This window comes from Lytechinus variegatus, chromosome 2 (assembly GCF_018143015.1).
Source record: "Lytechinus variegatus isolate NC3 chromosome 2, Lvar_3.0, whole genome shotgun sequence".
NCBI lineage: Eukaryota > Metazoa > Echinodermata > Echinoidea > Temnopleuroida > Toxopneustidae > Lytechinus > Lytechinus variegatus.
Window position 1 is genome coordinate 69,664,110 of NC_054741.1, and position 13,924 is coordinate 69,678,033.

At 34.0% G+C, this 13,924-nt stretch overlaps 1 protein-coding gene across 5 annotated transcripts in view; it reads right to left on the minus strand.

Annotated features, from left to right (window-relative positions):
- LOC121408833 (uncharacterized protein KIAA1841 homolog) overlaps nt 1–13,924 on the minus strand; it is a 56,913-nt gene that overhangs the window by 25,789 nt on the left and 17,200 nt on the right. For all 5 annotated transcript variants that reach the window (XM_041600491.1, XM_041600490.1, XM_041600494.1 and 2 more), the window contains exons 3-15: nt 11,421–11,588; nt 10,759–10,826; nt 10,589–10,620; nt 9,697–9,737; nt 9,008–9,202; nt 7,501–7,559; nt 6,670–6,764; nt 6,295–6,360; nt 5,654–5,719; nt 3,536–3,601; nt 2,171–2,215; nt 875–998; nt 245–400 (exon numbers count right to left, since the gene is read on the minus strand). In XM_041600491.1, coding sequence (XP_041456425.1) covers nt 245–400; nt 875–998; nt 2,171–2,215; nt 3,536–3,601; nt 5,654–5,719; nt 6,295–6,360; nt 6,670–6,764; nt 7,501–7,559; nt 9,008–9,202; nt 9,697–9,737; nt 10,589–10,620; nt 10,759–10,826; nt 11,421–11,588 — 1,181 coding nt within the window. The remainder of the gene's footprint in view (nt 1–244; nt 401–874; nt 999–2,170; nt 2,216–3,535; nt 3,602–5,653; nt 5,720–6,294; nt 6,361–6,669; nt 6,765–7,500; nt 7,560–9,007; nt 9,203–9,696; nt 9,738–10,588; nt 10,621–10,758; nt 10,827–11,420; nt 11,589–13,924) is intronic.

A 13,924-nucleotide genomic window follows, 5' to 3' on the forward strand; every position in this document is an offset into this window, starting at 1 on the left:
TTCCAATGAATGTCTTGTAAATCTACAAAGGAAAAACCACTTCCTCCACCATTAGATTTGATCCATAATTACGGATTTCCAGCATTTCATTGGAACAATATTCCCTGGTTTTTCTTTGAATGGGAGCAAGGAATGGATTGTCAAGCAAATGCTTCATGACATCTTTTTGCTTTGTCCCAATACTTTCGACAAGTAGTACCTGCTCATATTTAGTCCTTGTGGATCAACTACAAGGTGGACTCACCGTTACTTGTTCAAGAGGATCAAACCTATATGCTGGCTGCTCGCAGCAGGGGTAGGATCCTACCACTGATGCCTTGAAGGTATTATCAACAGAGTTCACAAAGACCGCGTTTTGGGGGTGCAGATGACACTGGGTGAATTCAGAACACTGGAATACCTGTTGGTAAATGGTAGATCACTCAATCAATGGGTGATTTCAGGTTTAGTGTTGACCTTTTGCATTGGTGTTACACCGACTTTTCAATCAGCAAAGCACCAAAATAAAAACAAGACTGGCCCTGGGACAGGTCTTGTGTGATGTTGAGCTTCAATAATGTGATTTGGACCACTTTTTAAACTCAGATTAGGTGTTGGAGCTATGGAATGCAACTTAATTGTGCACCAACACCAAACACCAACACCAAACTCGAAATCAACAAATGAAAGAGATTGTTCAATGTTATCAGTTTTGGATAAGAATTTTCATCAGAAATTGCAGTCAACAGCCATCAGATTCAATCGATTCAATAGATTCCCATGAAGAACTGTCTGGTCAACAGTTATGATTGAATATTAAAGTAAACTTATTTCAACTCACCAACAGCTTTAGATAGACAAACCAATATTTCTAACTTTTTTCACTTGTACAAACCTGCTTACACCTGGAACATTTGAGGATGTTAAGTTGACCCCAAAGTCTCCAATAGACATCCCTCCATGATTTCAGTTCATTGTGCAGAGCTATCAGGTAATCATTGATGTCCCATGAGGGAAGCCTGTACAATAGCAAATAAATACACATTACCATGAAAGCAAGACATGCTAACTCAGATCATATAAATTTTGGATAGTACCAGTTGCCTAAACATTTTATGCACAACAGTCCATCTTCTAACTAGACCTGTCCACTCCCCTAAATTCAGAGTAAAATTTATGACATATAAGATCATTTTGATGAGTGCTTTATATCTCGCAGAAAATATACTATATGCACTACCAGTCAGATATCTTTGACTCACCATTACCTGTAAAATCCATAGATTCAGTGGACCAAATCTATTGTTCTCTGGTTTTTACAGGTATTAAATAGTGAGTCAAAGATTTCTGACTGGTGGTGCAAGTAAGAACCATTAAGGTTCGAGTCTGACAATAAAACAGCTGTTGAGAGTTGAAGCACATTATGCAAGGGTGCATTTAAACCTGTCAGATTGGAGATTGGACTTTTCAAAATACCAAGAGCAGAGAATAGAGATCTGGGATCCGTTTCATAAATATTTACAGTACCATGGTAACATGGCTCAGCAGCTAATCACAATCAAGGACTCCCTGGAAGTTACAATACAGGCAAAGTTACAAAGGTCTTATATTTGTATGAAACAGGCCCCAAAAGTTAACAAAGAGTTTATCGCATCATATATATATATATATATATATACTTCCAACATCAAAAGACTGCATGAGTCAAGTCACCTTTGGGCTAACTATTGATTTTTGTTATCAATTAATACAATATTTTGAATTGTATTTCACATTTTGTCTTAAACTTTTCTATCTATGCTGGCTAAAACGAAGATTTAACAAGATCCCCAACGGAGCAGCAATGGTCTTACTGGAAATCGCCGATTGACGATTGGAAATCATACTAGATGGTTATGAGACAAAGATGATTGGAATAAAACCCACGGGGATAAAACTGGGTCCTGTATTCAACAAAAAGATTTGTGATGAAATGCAAATGTAAAAGAACAACTCTGATAGGTCATGGTCAGTGTTTTAATCAAACTGCACACTCAATAATGATATTTCTTGGCTTTTAGCCATTTAGTGATTTATTGCAAACCTTTAAATTACAGAGATTAAAGAGGCATTCAATAAAGTGGGATAAGACCCAGTAGCAATTCAGAAAGAAATATCAGAGAAGGAAATCTAAATTCTAACATATGCTTACCGTTCATGATGATAAAGTAGTTTACCAGTCCTGTCAATGCTTAATCTACAAAGACAATCAAAATAAAGTCATCATCAAAATCATTCAGGGAAATTGATTATACTAAGCCTCATTTGATCAACTTTTTCGATTTCAATATCAAAATCATAAAAGACTCACAATTAATATGAGCAAATTGTACTATAAAATACTTTTGTTCATCCGTCAATGTGGCGAGAGCCATCTAATCATTTTGGAATAATTAGATTTGGTGGATCTGCAGATGGCTGATCAGGCCAATCCTCGCCCTAAAATATAATACATTAAGTAACAAGGCCAAAAAATACAACAGACAAGGGTAAAGTAATATTCTCTATAAGCATACTTCGAGCATAGATCATAAAGGAGTCAACATGTAGAAGGGAATCTGTCATACATATACAAGATTTATTCATTAACATAGAAAATAAAAATTTGAGTCAGCAGGACCTAAATCCTGCAACCTTTTCATATATTCACTTTTTCCTTCCATTTTTGGGGAAAAGCCTCTTTCAGACAATGTGACATATAATAATAACAATAATAGGCATTTATATTGCATCATCTATCTAGCCATATTCTATTCCGAAGCGCGGTGTTATTATCATTACCCCAGCTTTAGGTCGAGCTGCCTTTCAGCGCTCATGCGTTTTATGAATTAATCCTGCCAGGTACCCACTCACCTCACCTGGGTCGAGTGCAGCACAATGTGGATAAATTTCTTGCTGAAGGAAATTACGCCATGGCTGGGATTCAAACCCACAACCTTCTTTTTCAAAGTCAGAAGACTAATTTATTAGTTCACAAATTTCCACATTTATGATAACATAATGCCAGTTGTGGTTAACAATCTCAAAATGAGTTCAGACAGAATCCCCAAATTGACCACCGAAGTCTTTATAATGTTTGAATGAAAAATATGTGCCAAAGAATTCTGATAGGAATTGTGTAATTGTAATTTTTTTTAGCAAAATAAGCATCGCATTCCAGACAGATAACCAGTCTTTTACAAAATACTTGGTGATCTACTCAGTATGTTTATCAGCTTGGATATCATTATTTCACAATGTTCAGTTTATGTAGCTGTATCAAATCTAGATTTATATTATGTCGATAATTAACCTAGGTTTGAAATACTTTCTTATGAAATCAGTGTTTGTTGCTACTAAAATCCTTTATCTTTAACGGGCCAATATTGTAACTGATACTGTTCATGCATCTATTAATAACAAGTCAACTCAAAAGAGTTCCAATTACTAATAAGTTCCAAGTAAAGAAACACAAATGATAACAAACATCTGACATCCACAACCTACTACAAAGCTGACTGAGCCGATGTATACTCACTGACTTGGAATACATCTGAGCTTCCTCTCTGATATTCTGGTAAGGATTCGCTTACAATGTTGACATCTTATAAATGTACACAAAATATGAAGAAAATGGAAAAAATGCAAGAATAAATTGATTTCAAGTAATATTAATATATCTCAAATTAGCAGTCTTTACATCATCAATTAGTAAGATATTGTCATACTCATTATTATGATCATCCATAGCAACACAAGCAGGAAGAGTATCATTACTCTTAACACGACCACCACCAGCATCATTATCCTTCTCATCATCATCATCCTTCTCGTCATCATCACCATCATCACCACCAGCACCATCATCGTCATTCTCATCACCATCATCACCACCACCATCATCACCACCACCATTATCATTATCATCATCATCATAGTCATCATCATCACCATCATCACCATCATCATCACCATCATCACCATCATCACCATCATCATCATGACCACCATCATCATCATCATCATCTTTCATCATTATCATCATCCTCATCCAGGCGCGTAGCCAGGGGGGCGGTCGCCCCCCCAAAAAAAAACGTCCCCAAAAAAGAAAAAAAAAAGGGAAAAAGAGAGGAGAAAAGGAAAAGGGAGGAAAGGGAAGAAAGGTAGCTTTGTGTTTTTTCCCTTTTTATTCTTTTTTTTTCTCAAAAGAGAAACTCCTTCATTCTCGCTCTGTATTTTTATATGAATTTTGCTTCCGCGCTGCGCGCGGTTAAATGACAATATTGAAGTTCTCCATTGTTTCCCCCACCCTTTCTCTAACCCTATTTTCCACCTCAGCTATATGTGTTTCTTGCCAGTTAAAGTTCAAATGTATATAGGGCATGGATTTAAAGTAAGGTTAGGCCGAAGTATATGAAGTTATCCTTTTTTTATTGATCACACAACTTCTGGTCGGGTCGGCTCCGGGCAGGTAAAATCTTTATATCAGTTTCTGCCGTCATCTCCATGAAGTCAACTTCTCCTGCTTTTCAGCTCATTACTAAACAACCATTATTTTGGGGCAAACAGGTTCCTAATTTAAATAAAAGAGGAAGGTATGAAATTTGTGTCGTTTGGAATAAAAAAAGGTACATTATTTTTTATCAAATTCTATTCAACTTCATGTCATTTCCCTGCACATTCATCTCCTGTCCTGTTTTGCGCCCTCAGTTTTAAATTTTGAATGACACTTATGTTTCTTTGATTCAAAATGAAGCGCTTCAGGATAAGTCAAAGAAATTAGGGATCCTTTTTTTATATAATTTCAATAAATCACAGAAATTTCAACTTTTTGCGCACTATTTTCCTTGTAATTAAGTTCAATAATCGTAGAAAATCAATTGAAATAGAGCCGATGGGGTACAAGATACCTGCATTTGATGAAACGTCCACCCTTTGAAATTTCAGAGTTTCATTGCTCTGCGCGGGAAGGAATATCTTCCTCCCGACAAATACATTTCTTCTCTTCTGTTTTGCGAGTTAAAGATATGCGCTGTCGCTATTGTTTGTAATCAATTCTGATCTTTCCAAGAGAAGTATTCAATATATCTTTGAGAATACCCTTTTCTCGGGACCCTTTCCATGGAAAAAAATGATAAAACGCTTTAGCTTTCGCGCGGGGTTATTAGTATTTTTATTTCCTTCATTGTATTCCCTTTTTGTGCGTTCACAATCACTTTGAAAACAAGGTTCAAAATCGTCAACTGAATTGGAGCTGATATAGGTACTAGAGACAAGAGAGATGGCTCCTTTTCATTTTAATTTATGAATCACCAAAAGCTTCGCGCTTCTCGCGGGAGGGGGAGACTCCCCCTCCCTGCACCCACCCCCTAGGGAGTGCGCTTCACATGCATTTACCGCCCCCTCCAAAATGAAATCCTGGCTACGCGGTTGTCCTCATCATCATCACCATCATAACCACTGATACAAACATCACAACCACATGATCATTATCATCACCCCCACACCACAACCATCATCTTAGCCATAGTCATGACTGTCACTGCCTTCATCATTCCACGTTAATAGACATGCATGTAGTCATTTCCTTCCCTTATTTGAAAAAAATACAACCTACCTAAAGTATTACACTTTCAAGAATATGAACTGTACTTACTTGTACATTGTTGCAGTGGGTTTGGATGAGTCACAGAGGTTCTCCATTTTCTTCATAAAGAGCTTGCTGAAATGACAAAAAAAAATTACTATACCTCACAATATGCATAGCATATTTATTTGATGAAATATATTTTTTTCTTGTATATCATTCAAATAATGATGGCAGAATGTTTGATCTTATCTAAAACCTATTTGGTACTAACAAGTGATGGCAAAAAAGAAGAAAACAGGGTCCTGTATTACAGAGTTGCAGTTGATCTCAAATATGCCACGTAATGTCATAATACGCACTGTCCACTCAGATAAAATAGTGGAGGAAAAAGAATGGTCGGCAATTACTTTAGGTTAATAAATTGGTGATCACATATGAATGACATATGATCATCCTGCTCAAAGCCTACAATAAAACAGTCAATTTGTTTGGGTTTGTTTTTTTCAATTCAGATTGAAAAAAATATATCATAAGCTCTCATGTATACATGCATATTGATACAGATGAAATTGAAATATACAATGTAAACCTTTAAAATGAAGCAAGTTGATGATGGCAATATAAATGAAAGGGAAGAAAAAAAAATCAGGAAAATAATGCTAAAATTTCATATTTCATTTACAAATAAAGAAATATTCAATAAATACCTCTTGAATTTATCTTTTTTATCTTTCACTTCATCAGCCTCCACATCTGTAAATAGACTTGAAATCCTAAGAATGATAAATAGAGCAGAGGATGTCAATACAAGAATATCCGTATTTATTCATCTACGTTTAGCAGAATTACTTTTTTACATTATATTTCATCAGATTTTAGATCACACATTTGAAATATGCACAATACATGTATAATCCACCCTTTCACTATGTCTAACGATAATTTTTGAATTATTTTTTGCATTTACCAAAAACACAAGCTTTAAAGACATTTTCAGATTTAATTTTTTATGCATGAAATACAGTGTTAAGTGTATTATAAACTTTCACAATCTGATTAAGATATCTTTATTTATTACATACCTGGTAACAAGCTTGTCATTGATACAATTCATATTGCAAGGAGTGGAAACAATCGCTGACATGTGTTTGTGACAGAAATCTATGCATTCATTTACCTGTGAAATAAATAAAAATATCATAAAATGTAAAACATAATATTTACCATTATGTGGTGTATCAAAAAGACTTAAATGAGCATTATTTTTTTATGCCATAGAGCAAGGCATAATCTACATTGGTCTTTTGTGTCTTCCTGATAGTGATGCTACAGGACTGTCCTAAATGTAAATATATGTGATTGTATCATGTCTGTAAAACCCTAACACATTACGCTTGTTTTGTTGGTTTGATGTCTTTTACATGATAGGAGAGTTTTAGCTTTAACTTCAAGATTATTAACTTATATCAATATATGGATTGCTCATGGATTATCTTAATGGAATATTACTTGATTAGCTTCTATTCTTCAAAGTGGCAACTTAATGGCAACTTAATGCATCAAAGTGGCAACTTAATGCATCAAAAAGTGGCAACTTAATGCATCAAAAGGAAAATTTGTACAATTTTCCTTTTGATGCAAATTTATGTAGGAAAACAGTGATTTCGAAGTTCAATCATATTGCCAATTTGACATATTTAGTTTGATACCATCTTCCTTGAAACATTTAACATCAGCATTGAATAAAAATATTGATCTCCCATATATGGTCAAAATATATCAATTCTCTCTTTTTCATGATATATTTTGCATGACTTCTTGTTTATTTGGCTCTGCAAGACTGCATCAAAGTTATTTACAAACAAATTAACATATTTTGAGTCTGAAGGTGAGAATTTTCAGACATGACTTACCAAAGCATCCATTTTGAGGAAATCAGATGATATGAGGATGGAAATCACATTGCTAGCCTCTGAAAGAGAGAAAGAAGGAAAATGGAGAGGGGAAATGTCATTGAATTACACATAAATTAAGATATAGAATAGAAACATATATATCATAAAAAAGTAATTTGTTGATAAATTTAAATAATAGAGAAAATGTTCATCTTTTCGATCATATCAGCTCTAACAGGTTATCTATTTCTGTCATTTTACATTAAATAATGTACAGTCAGTCGGCAAGCCCCTGAGTTAATGAGCAAATGGGCAAGATTTATCCAAGTCCTCTCGTGGCTGAATTCATGTTCCTGCAAAATCTCGTGAATTGTGAGACTTTCTTTCTCAAAGAATTTAACCACTTTCTCCTTGAGTAAAATTGATTATTTTTGTACCATGGGGAAGAGTAGATGTTACTTTTATATATTGGTCATTTCTTTTGAATGAAATATTTTGATAAATAAGTTAATTTTTCACATGAAAAGATGCATCAAACAGAATTTTCTTCCTCTGTTTTCACTTGCAAATTGTGCAACATTTTGTGTTTTAGGTACCAACATTATTTATATCATCAGAAAGCTCAAACTCTAAACTTTCTTACAAAGTCACCTCTTGATATGTGGCATCTTTTAGATGGGTCAGCAGCCAGCTTTTTCCATAAAGATGCAAGACGAGATTTCTAAAATTTTTGAGTCACATAAAATCCAGAGTTCTGATTGGCTGAATAATGTTTTCACAACAACAGGCGCGGGTAATTTGAAGAGATTACCACATGGTGAGTGTGACCTTGCAGAGGCCCAGTGTGGGGAACATTGGAATTTGCGTGGGTGTGTGGTCTGTATGACCAATCAGAGCGCAGTATTCTTGTTTTTGAGCTGCTAAATGTACTTGGCCTATGAAAAGCTGGCTGCTGACCCATCTAAAATACATCTTCTTATACAAATTATATCATATTAAAGCTTAGATCTTCAGCTTCATCATGATCTAAAAATCATTTGTGCTCAAACAGAAATTAAGTTTGAAAACAACAACTTTTGTTGCATGAAAAAAGTTATTTTGTTTCATGTTTTATATCACAAGTTTTCCCTATATTACAACATTCTTTTAAAAGTCCAAACACATGACCTAAAAGAATGATTCTTCTTCTTTACAAAGATACCAAAAACATGAAATTTGGTCAATATTTAGAGCAGCAATGGCCGAATAAAAAGAGGTGTTTTGGTTCGCACCAAGCTCATTAACTATGCAAAAACCCTCTATTCATGAATATCACTTGGATAAAAGAAGCCACTTTTTCAGGGCTTGCCGACTGTGTATTTTTTACAGAACCTTGTAGAATTCCCTTCTCCTGGTATCAAATGTGCTTATCCCTATCAAAATTAATATTGGTCTGTAAATTGGAAAGGTTTATTTGGAGAATTCAATCGAAAATACAAACTAAAAATTAGCTGAATAGAAGGAAAATACAACGAATGTTTGATACCTAGCTTGGGGACATTGGCTACCCTCTCTGGAATATGGCGATGGACGTAGCGCATGAGCCATTCAAAGATCTGTACATCACAGTGAACAGAGATATCCACTTCCTCCCAACGTTGGGCATCCAAAGAAAGGTACTCAGCAAAGTATTTCATTTCTCGGACCAACAGATCACGCGGGCAACTGAAGTCGCGTTTTACTGGTTAAAAACAAAAAATTATTTTAAAGATGAAACAGAAGAGGATTTGCAATGATGTACAGACTGCATTCTAAGATGGATGCTAGAATTCTTCTTTCATTTATCAAACAAATAATAAGAATCCCCTTGATACACTACAAGATGAATCATATTGGTGTTAAAGTTTAAGCCAAACTTGTCAAGGTCAGTAAGCAATCAAATAATTTATACAATGTTTAAAGTCAGAATTTTGTGGGCTCACCATCCATTTATGAAATCATAATTTCTAGAAAATGTCACAAATTTTATATTTTTCTGTCATTTTCCATTAAGTCAAGCATCCTCCTGTGAACACAATATATCTTTGAGATTTTACTGATTTTTACAAGTTTAAAAAATATCAAAACTGATATTTTTTGTATGTGAAAGATGAGAGATATTTTTGTCAACAGAACTACATTGTTTAACCAACAAAAAAAAACAATGAATTTTGCTGAAATACGGATGTAACTTACCATTCTTGGCTTCGTCACAGACATGTATTACAATATTAGGGCTAAAACAAAATGAAAATAGGAATTAAAATAAATTTAAAAATTCTCATAAATATTATTAGTAAATTCAATCTCAGCTCAAACAGCTGAAGATATTATCAATCAAATTATGGAACTACTGTGTTATAGATGAAGCAACTGAATTTAAAACTTTCAAATGAATTTTCATTAATTTTGGTAGGTTATCAAAGAAAGCTTCTCTGCAATAAAAATACAATAAACAACAAATACATCCACTTTAATGTTTGGGCTAGACAACTGTGTGTAGTCTTATCAACATTTTCTGATCACTTTGAGGCAGTTTATTCCACAATTAACTCTCACAATCATACCTAAATCTATCCAATTGGTTTTTCCATGATTTAAATATGCTTCTTTATCAGTTATATGCTACTTTAATTCATCGTGGGGCAGCATACAGACTCATTCATCTATAGCTGTATGCATCAACAATAAGTTGTTAATATTATGTTTATGTGACTGATACAAGAGTCAATAGTGCATAGCAAAATTTTCGCATGTAGTGCATTTTGACATGACATTCATTCATCTTCATTTGATTCACCTTCCTTCATTGCATTAGGAGTTTTTAATAATTGATCATATATTTCTGGCAATCTTTGTGTACAAGCTATGGTTTTTAAAGTGTTCCTTATATGTCACATAACTGCATTGTAAAACAGTACATGTAATTTTTGTCATGTTCTCATTGGCAGAAGATTTTGTAAAATATGAATAAATGAAAATAAATCAAATGAATTCACTGTTTAATTCTTGTGAATTGAATTCATAAATAAATTTAATTAAAATGACATTTTTACAATTAATTGTTGTAGAAACAAAAATCACTTACCCTTCAGGTTTCCCTTTATTTCCTGAAGTTTCCTGGATTAAAAAAAAAGATTAAACTTGAAAAGAAAGAAAGCATTTTCAGATATCTTTAGGATAATTGCTGCAATTACATCTGTTAAGCATTGAAATGCAAATATCCATTTAGTCTTTGTGATGAACAAGTAGTCTTACCTTTTGTATTTTTCCTTGAGCAAAGTTCTTTGCCTCTTTTGTCTCGATGAGATTAGATGCTGTCACACCTATTTCAAAGACAATTAGAAATTAGAATAATTTTATTTTTCATACACCAGTGACACTCATATTAACATATAGGTGAGTTTAAAAGACTGCTGACAGTAAGATATTTTTGAAAATTCCTGATTGTTACTCGGTACGAAAGTACAGATAAATAGATCATAAAAGCTGACTTTGCCAAATGCTAATATTGTGAGAAAGCTAAGATAAAAATATTACCGAACGTCCCACAATAGGCCTGTTCACTAAATGATTAAATTTAATTTTCCTCTGAACCTAATAATGAGGCATTCATTCAACCAGCTAATAATAAAAAGACAATAATACTAAGAATCCAGTTTGAGTACATTAATTGTTGTTATTTCTGGCAAGCCCATGAAAAGTTTTCAGGTTGTCAAGAACAGCTCTTGCTTCAGAAAATGTACATCAACTTTTACATTAGTAAACAGGACCATAATAAGCTCTCTGTAAAACCTTCCCTGGGTATCGAGCAGTAATCAATGATTGCACCCATGTCTAAAACTTTTTACAACATGACAAAGGTACCTGTGCTTCATCTGAAGACCTAAATGAAAGTGTTTGGGGGTTTAAAAACTTACCTTCTTTCTCTTGTTGCTGTTGTTTTGCCTTCCCTCTTGCCTTGCCGTCTTGCTGTAAGCTGCTGTTTGGTCTACCATGACTCCTGTTGTATGCTCTCCGTCCGCTGTTCTCTGCAGTCTTACCCCGTGGAGCTGGCTTTCCTTGAGCCGCCATGGTGGAAAAGTTTCCTGAGTTACAAAATGCAAGGAGGAAAATAAAAATACATTTGAAAAGCAGGTTGGGTACCTGGTTTGATGGCTAATACAGGTGATCATACATATTTTACATATTTGTTTACCTAAGTTTGGCTTACCAGCTAAGTACTTGTAGTTGCAGCAAACAATGCTTTCATGAGTAAGTCTATCAAAGTTAAATGTCACCTGGGCCCCTGTCTTACAAAGAGTTACGATTGATCCAATCGATCGTAACTCTATGGAAATCCATCAGTGTCGTAATTTTTTCTACAGGTTATTAACACAATGTCCTTAGTAAACAAAGAGAAGCACAGTGAATTTTCAAGAAAAAATTGAATGCATGATTATTCATCATAGTTAGAAAATATCATGAACAAAGATGTATAACAGATTTTGACGTCGCCTTGCCACCCATAGTTGTCATTGATCGGATCAATCACAACTCTTTGTAAGACAGGGCCCAGATCATGTGGATCTAGAACTGGATTACTTTACATTAAAGCTAACTCTGTGACATGAAACCTTGGATGAACAAGTGGAATGCCTCTGGCCGTCTCACCTGCATCACGCGGTTCAATATAGCAGCAGTGCTGACTTTGAATACTACTCTAACTCGCACAAGATGTTCAGTGATACATGGTTACATTTATGTCCACTTTTTATGAACTAGACCAATAAACTTACAGAGATATGATGGTTATTCAACAAAAAAACCCCAACATGGCCAAAGTTCATTGACCTTACATGACCTTTGACCTTGATCATGTGACCTGAAACTTGAAAAGGATGTTCAGTGATACTTGATTACTCTTATGTCAGGGCTCCACACTAACCCATTTTTTCTACTGGTCCAACCTATTCATGTCGGACCAGTAGATACCCAGTTTTTTTTAATTTTTACTGGTCCGAACCTAAAATCTACTGGTCCCAAAAAATAAAGAAAACATTAAAAAAAGACGCAAGTTTATTTTTCTAGCCTTTCGTTACCCCCCCCCCCATAAAATGAAGGACAGAAAGAAAGCAAGACAGAAAAAGAAGGAAAGAAAGAAAGAAAGGAAGGAAAAGAAAGAAAGAATAAAAAAGGAAGGAAGTAAAAAAGAAAAGGTAAAGAAAGGATAGATGTGAAGGAAGGAAAAAAGAAAGAACTAAAGAAGGAAAGGAAGGAATAAAGAAGGAACAAAAATAAGAAAGAAAGAAAGAAAAAAAAAAAAAAAAAGAAAGAAAGAAAGAAAGAAGAAAAGAAAAGAAAAAAGAAATGAAGGAAAGAAATTAAGCAAGCAATACAGAAAGAAAGAACAAATCCAGAAAGTAGTAAAGGAAAGAAAGAAGAAGCAATAAAATAAGAAAGGGTTATGGAAAGAAGGACAAAAGAAAGAAAGAAAGAGAGGAAGGATTGAAAGAAGGAAGAAAGGAATTAAGGAAGAAATAAAGGAAAAGTAAAATGATAGATAGAAGGAAAGAAATAAATAAGGGAAGGAAGGAAAGAAGCAAGCAATATAAAAGAAAAAGAAAAGGTAAAAGAATAGATGAAAGGAAGAAAAAAAAAAGAAAGACTGAGAGACAAAGAAAAGAAGAAATAAACAAAGGTAAATGATGGGTGGAAGGAAGAAAGAAACAAAGAAAGTAATGAAGAATAAAGGAAAGAAAAGGGTACAAGGAAGGAAAGAAAGGAAGAAGAGATGAATATAGGATGGATGGACTCCGGAATTAAAGAAAGAAAAATATCAAAAAGAAAGAAAGGAAGGAATGAAGAAAGGAAGAAGGAAGAAAGGAAGAAAGAAAGAAAGGAAGAAAGAAAGGAAGGAAGGAAGGAAGGAAGGAAGGAAGGAAGGAAGGAAGGAAGGAAGGAAGGAAGGAAGGAAGAAAGGAAGAAAGAAAGAAAGAAAGAAAGAAAGAAAGAAAGAGAAAAAAAAAGAAAAAAGAGAAAAATATTTTTTTTAAAGGATAGAAAGAATGAAAGAACGAATTAAAGAAAAAAAGGAAAATAAAAAAGAAAGACAGTAACAAAATTTTGAAAGAAGAGAGGGAAGAAACAAAGAAAGATTGAAAAGAAAAAAGGAAAGAAAGATTGGAAGAAAACAGAGGAAGAAAGCTAAAACTATCATCATAAATAATTTATCAATTTCTTTTTGGCTCAATTAAAATAGCTACGAAAGAAAGTCAGAAACCAAGTGTATCAACACACACATAAATGCATATGTGGTGCTAATATGTATTCAGACGATATCACCCGAACCCCGATCTTTTTGAACCAAACAGAAGTGAAAATTTATCCTTTTACTGCTTACAAATGACAGAGTTACTCCGATTTTTAGGAAATATGGACATTA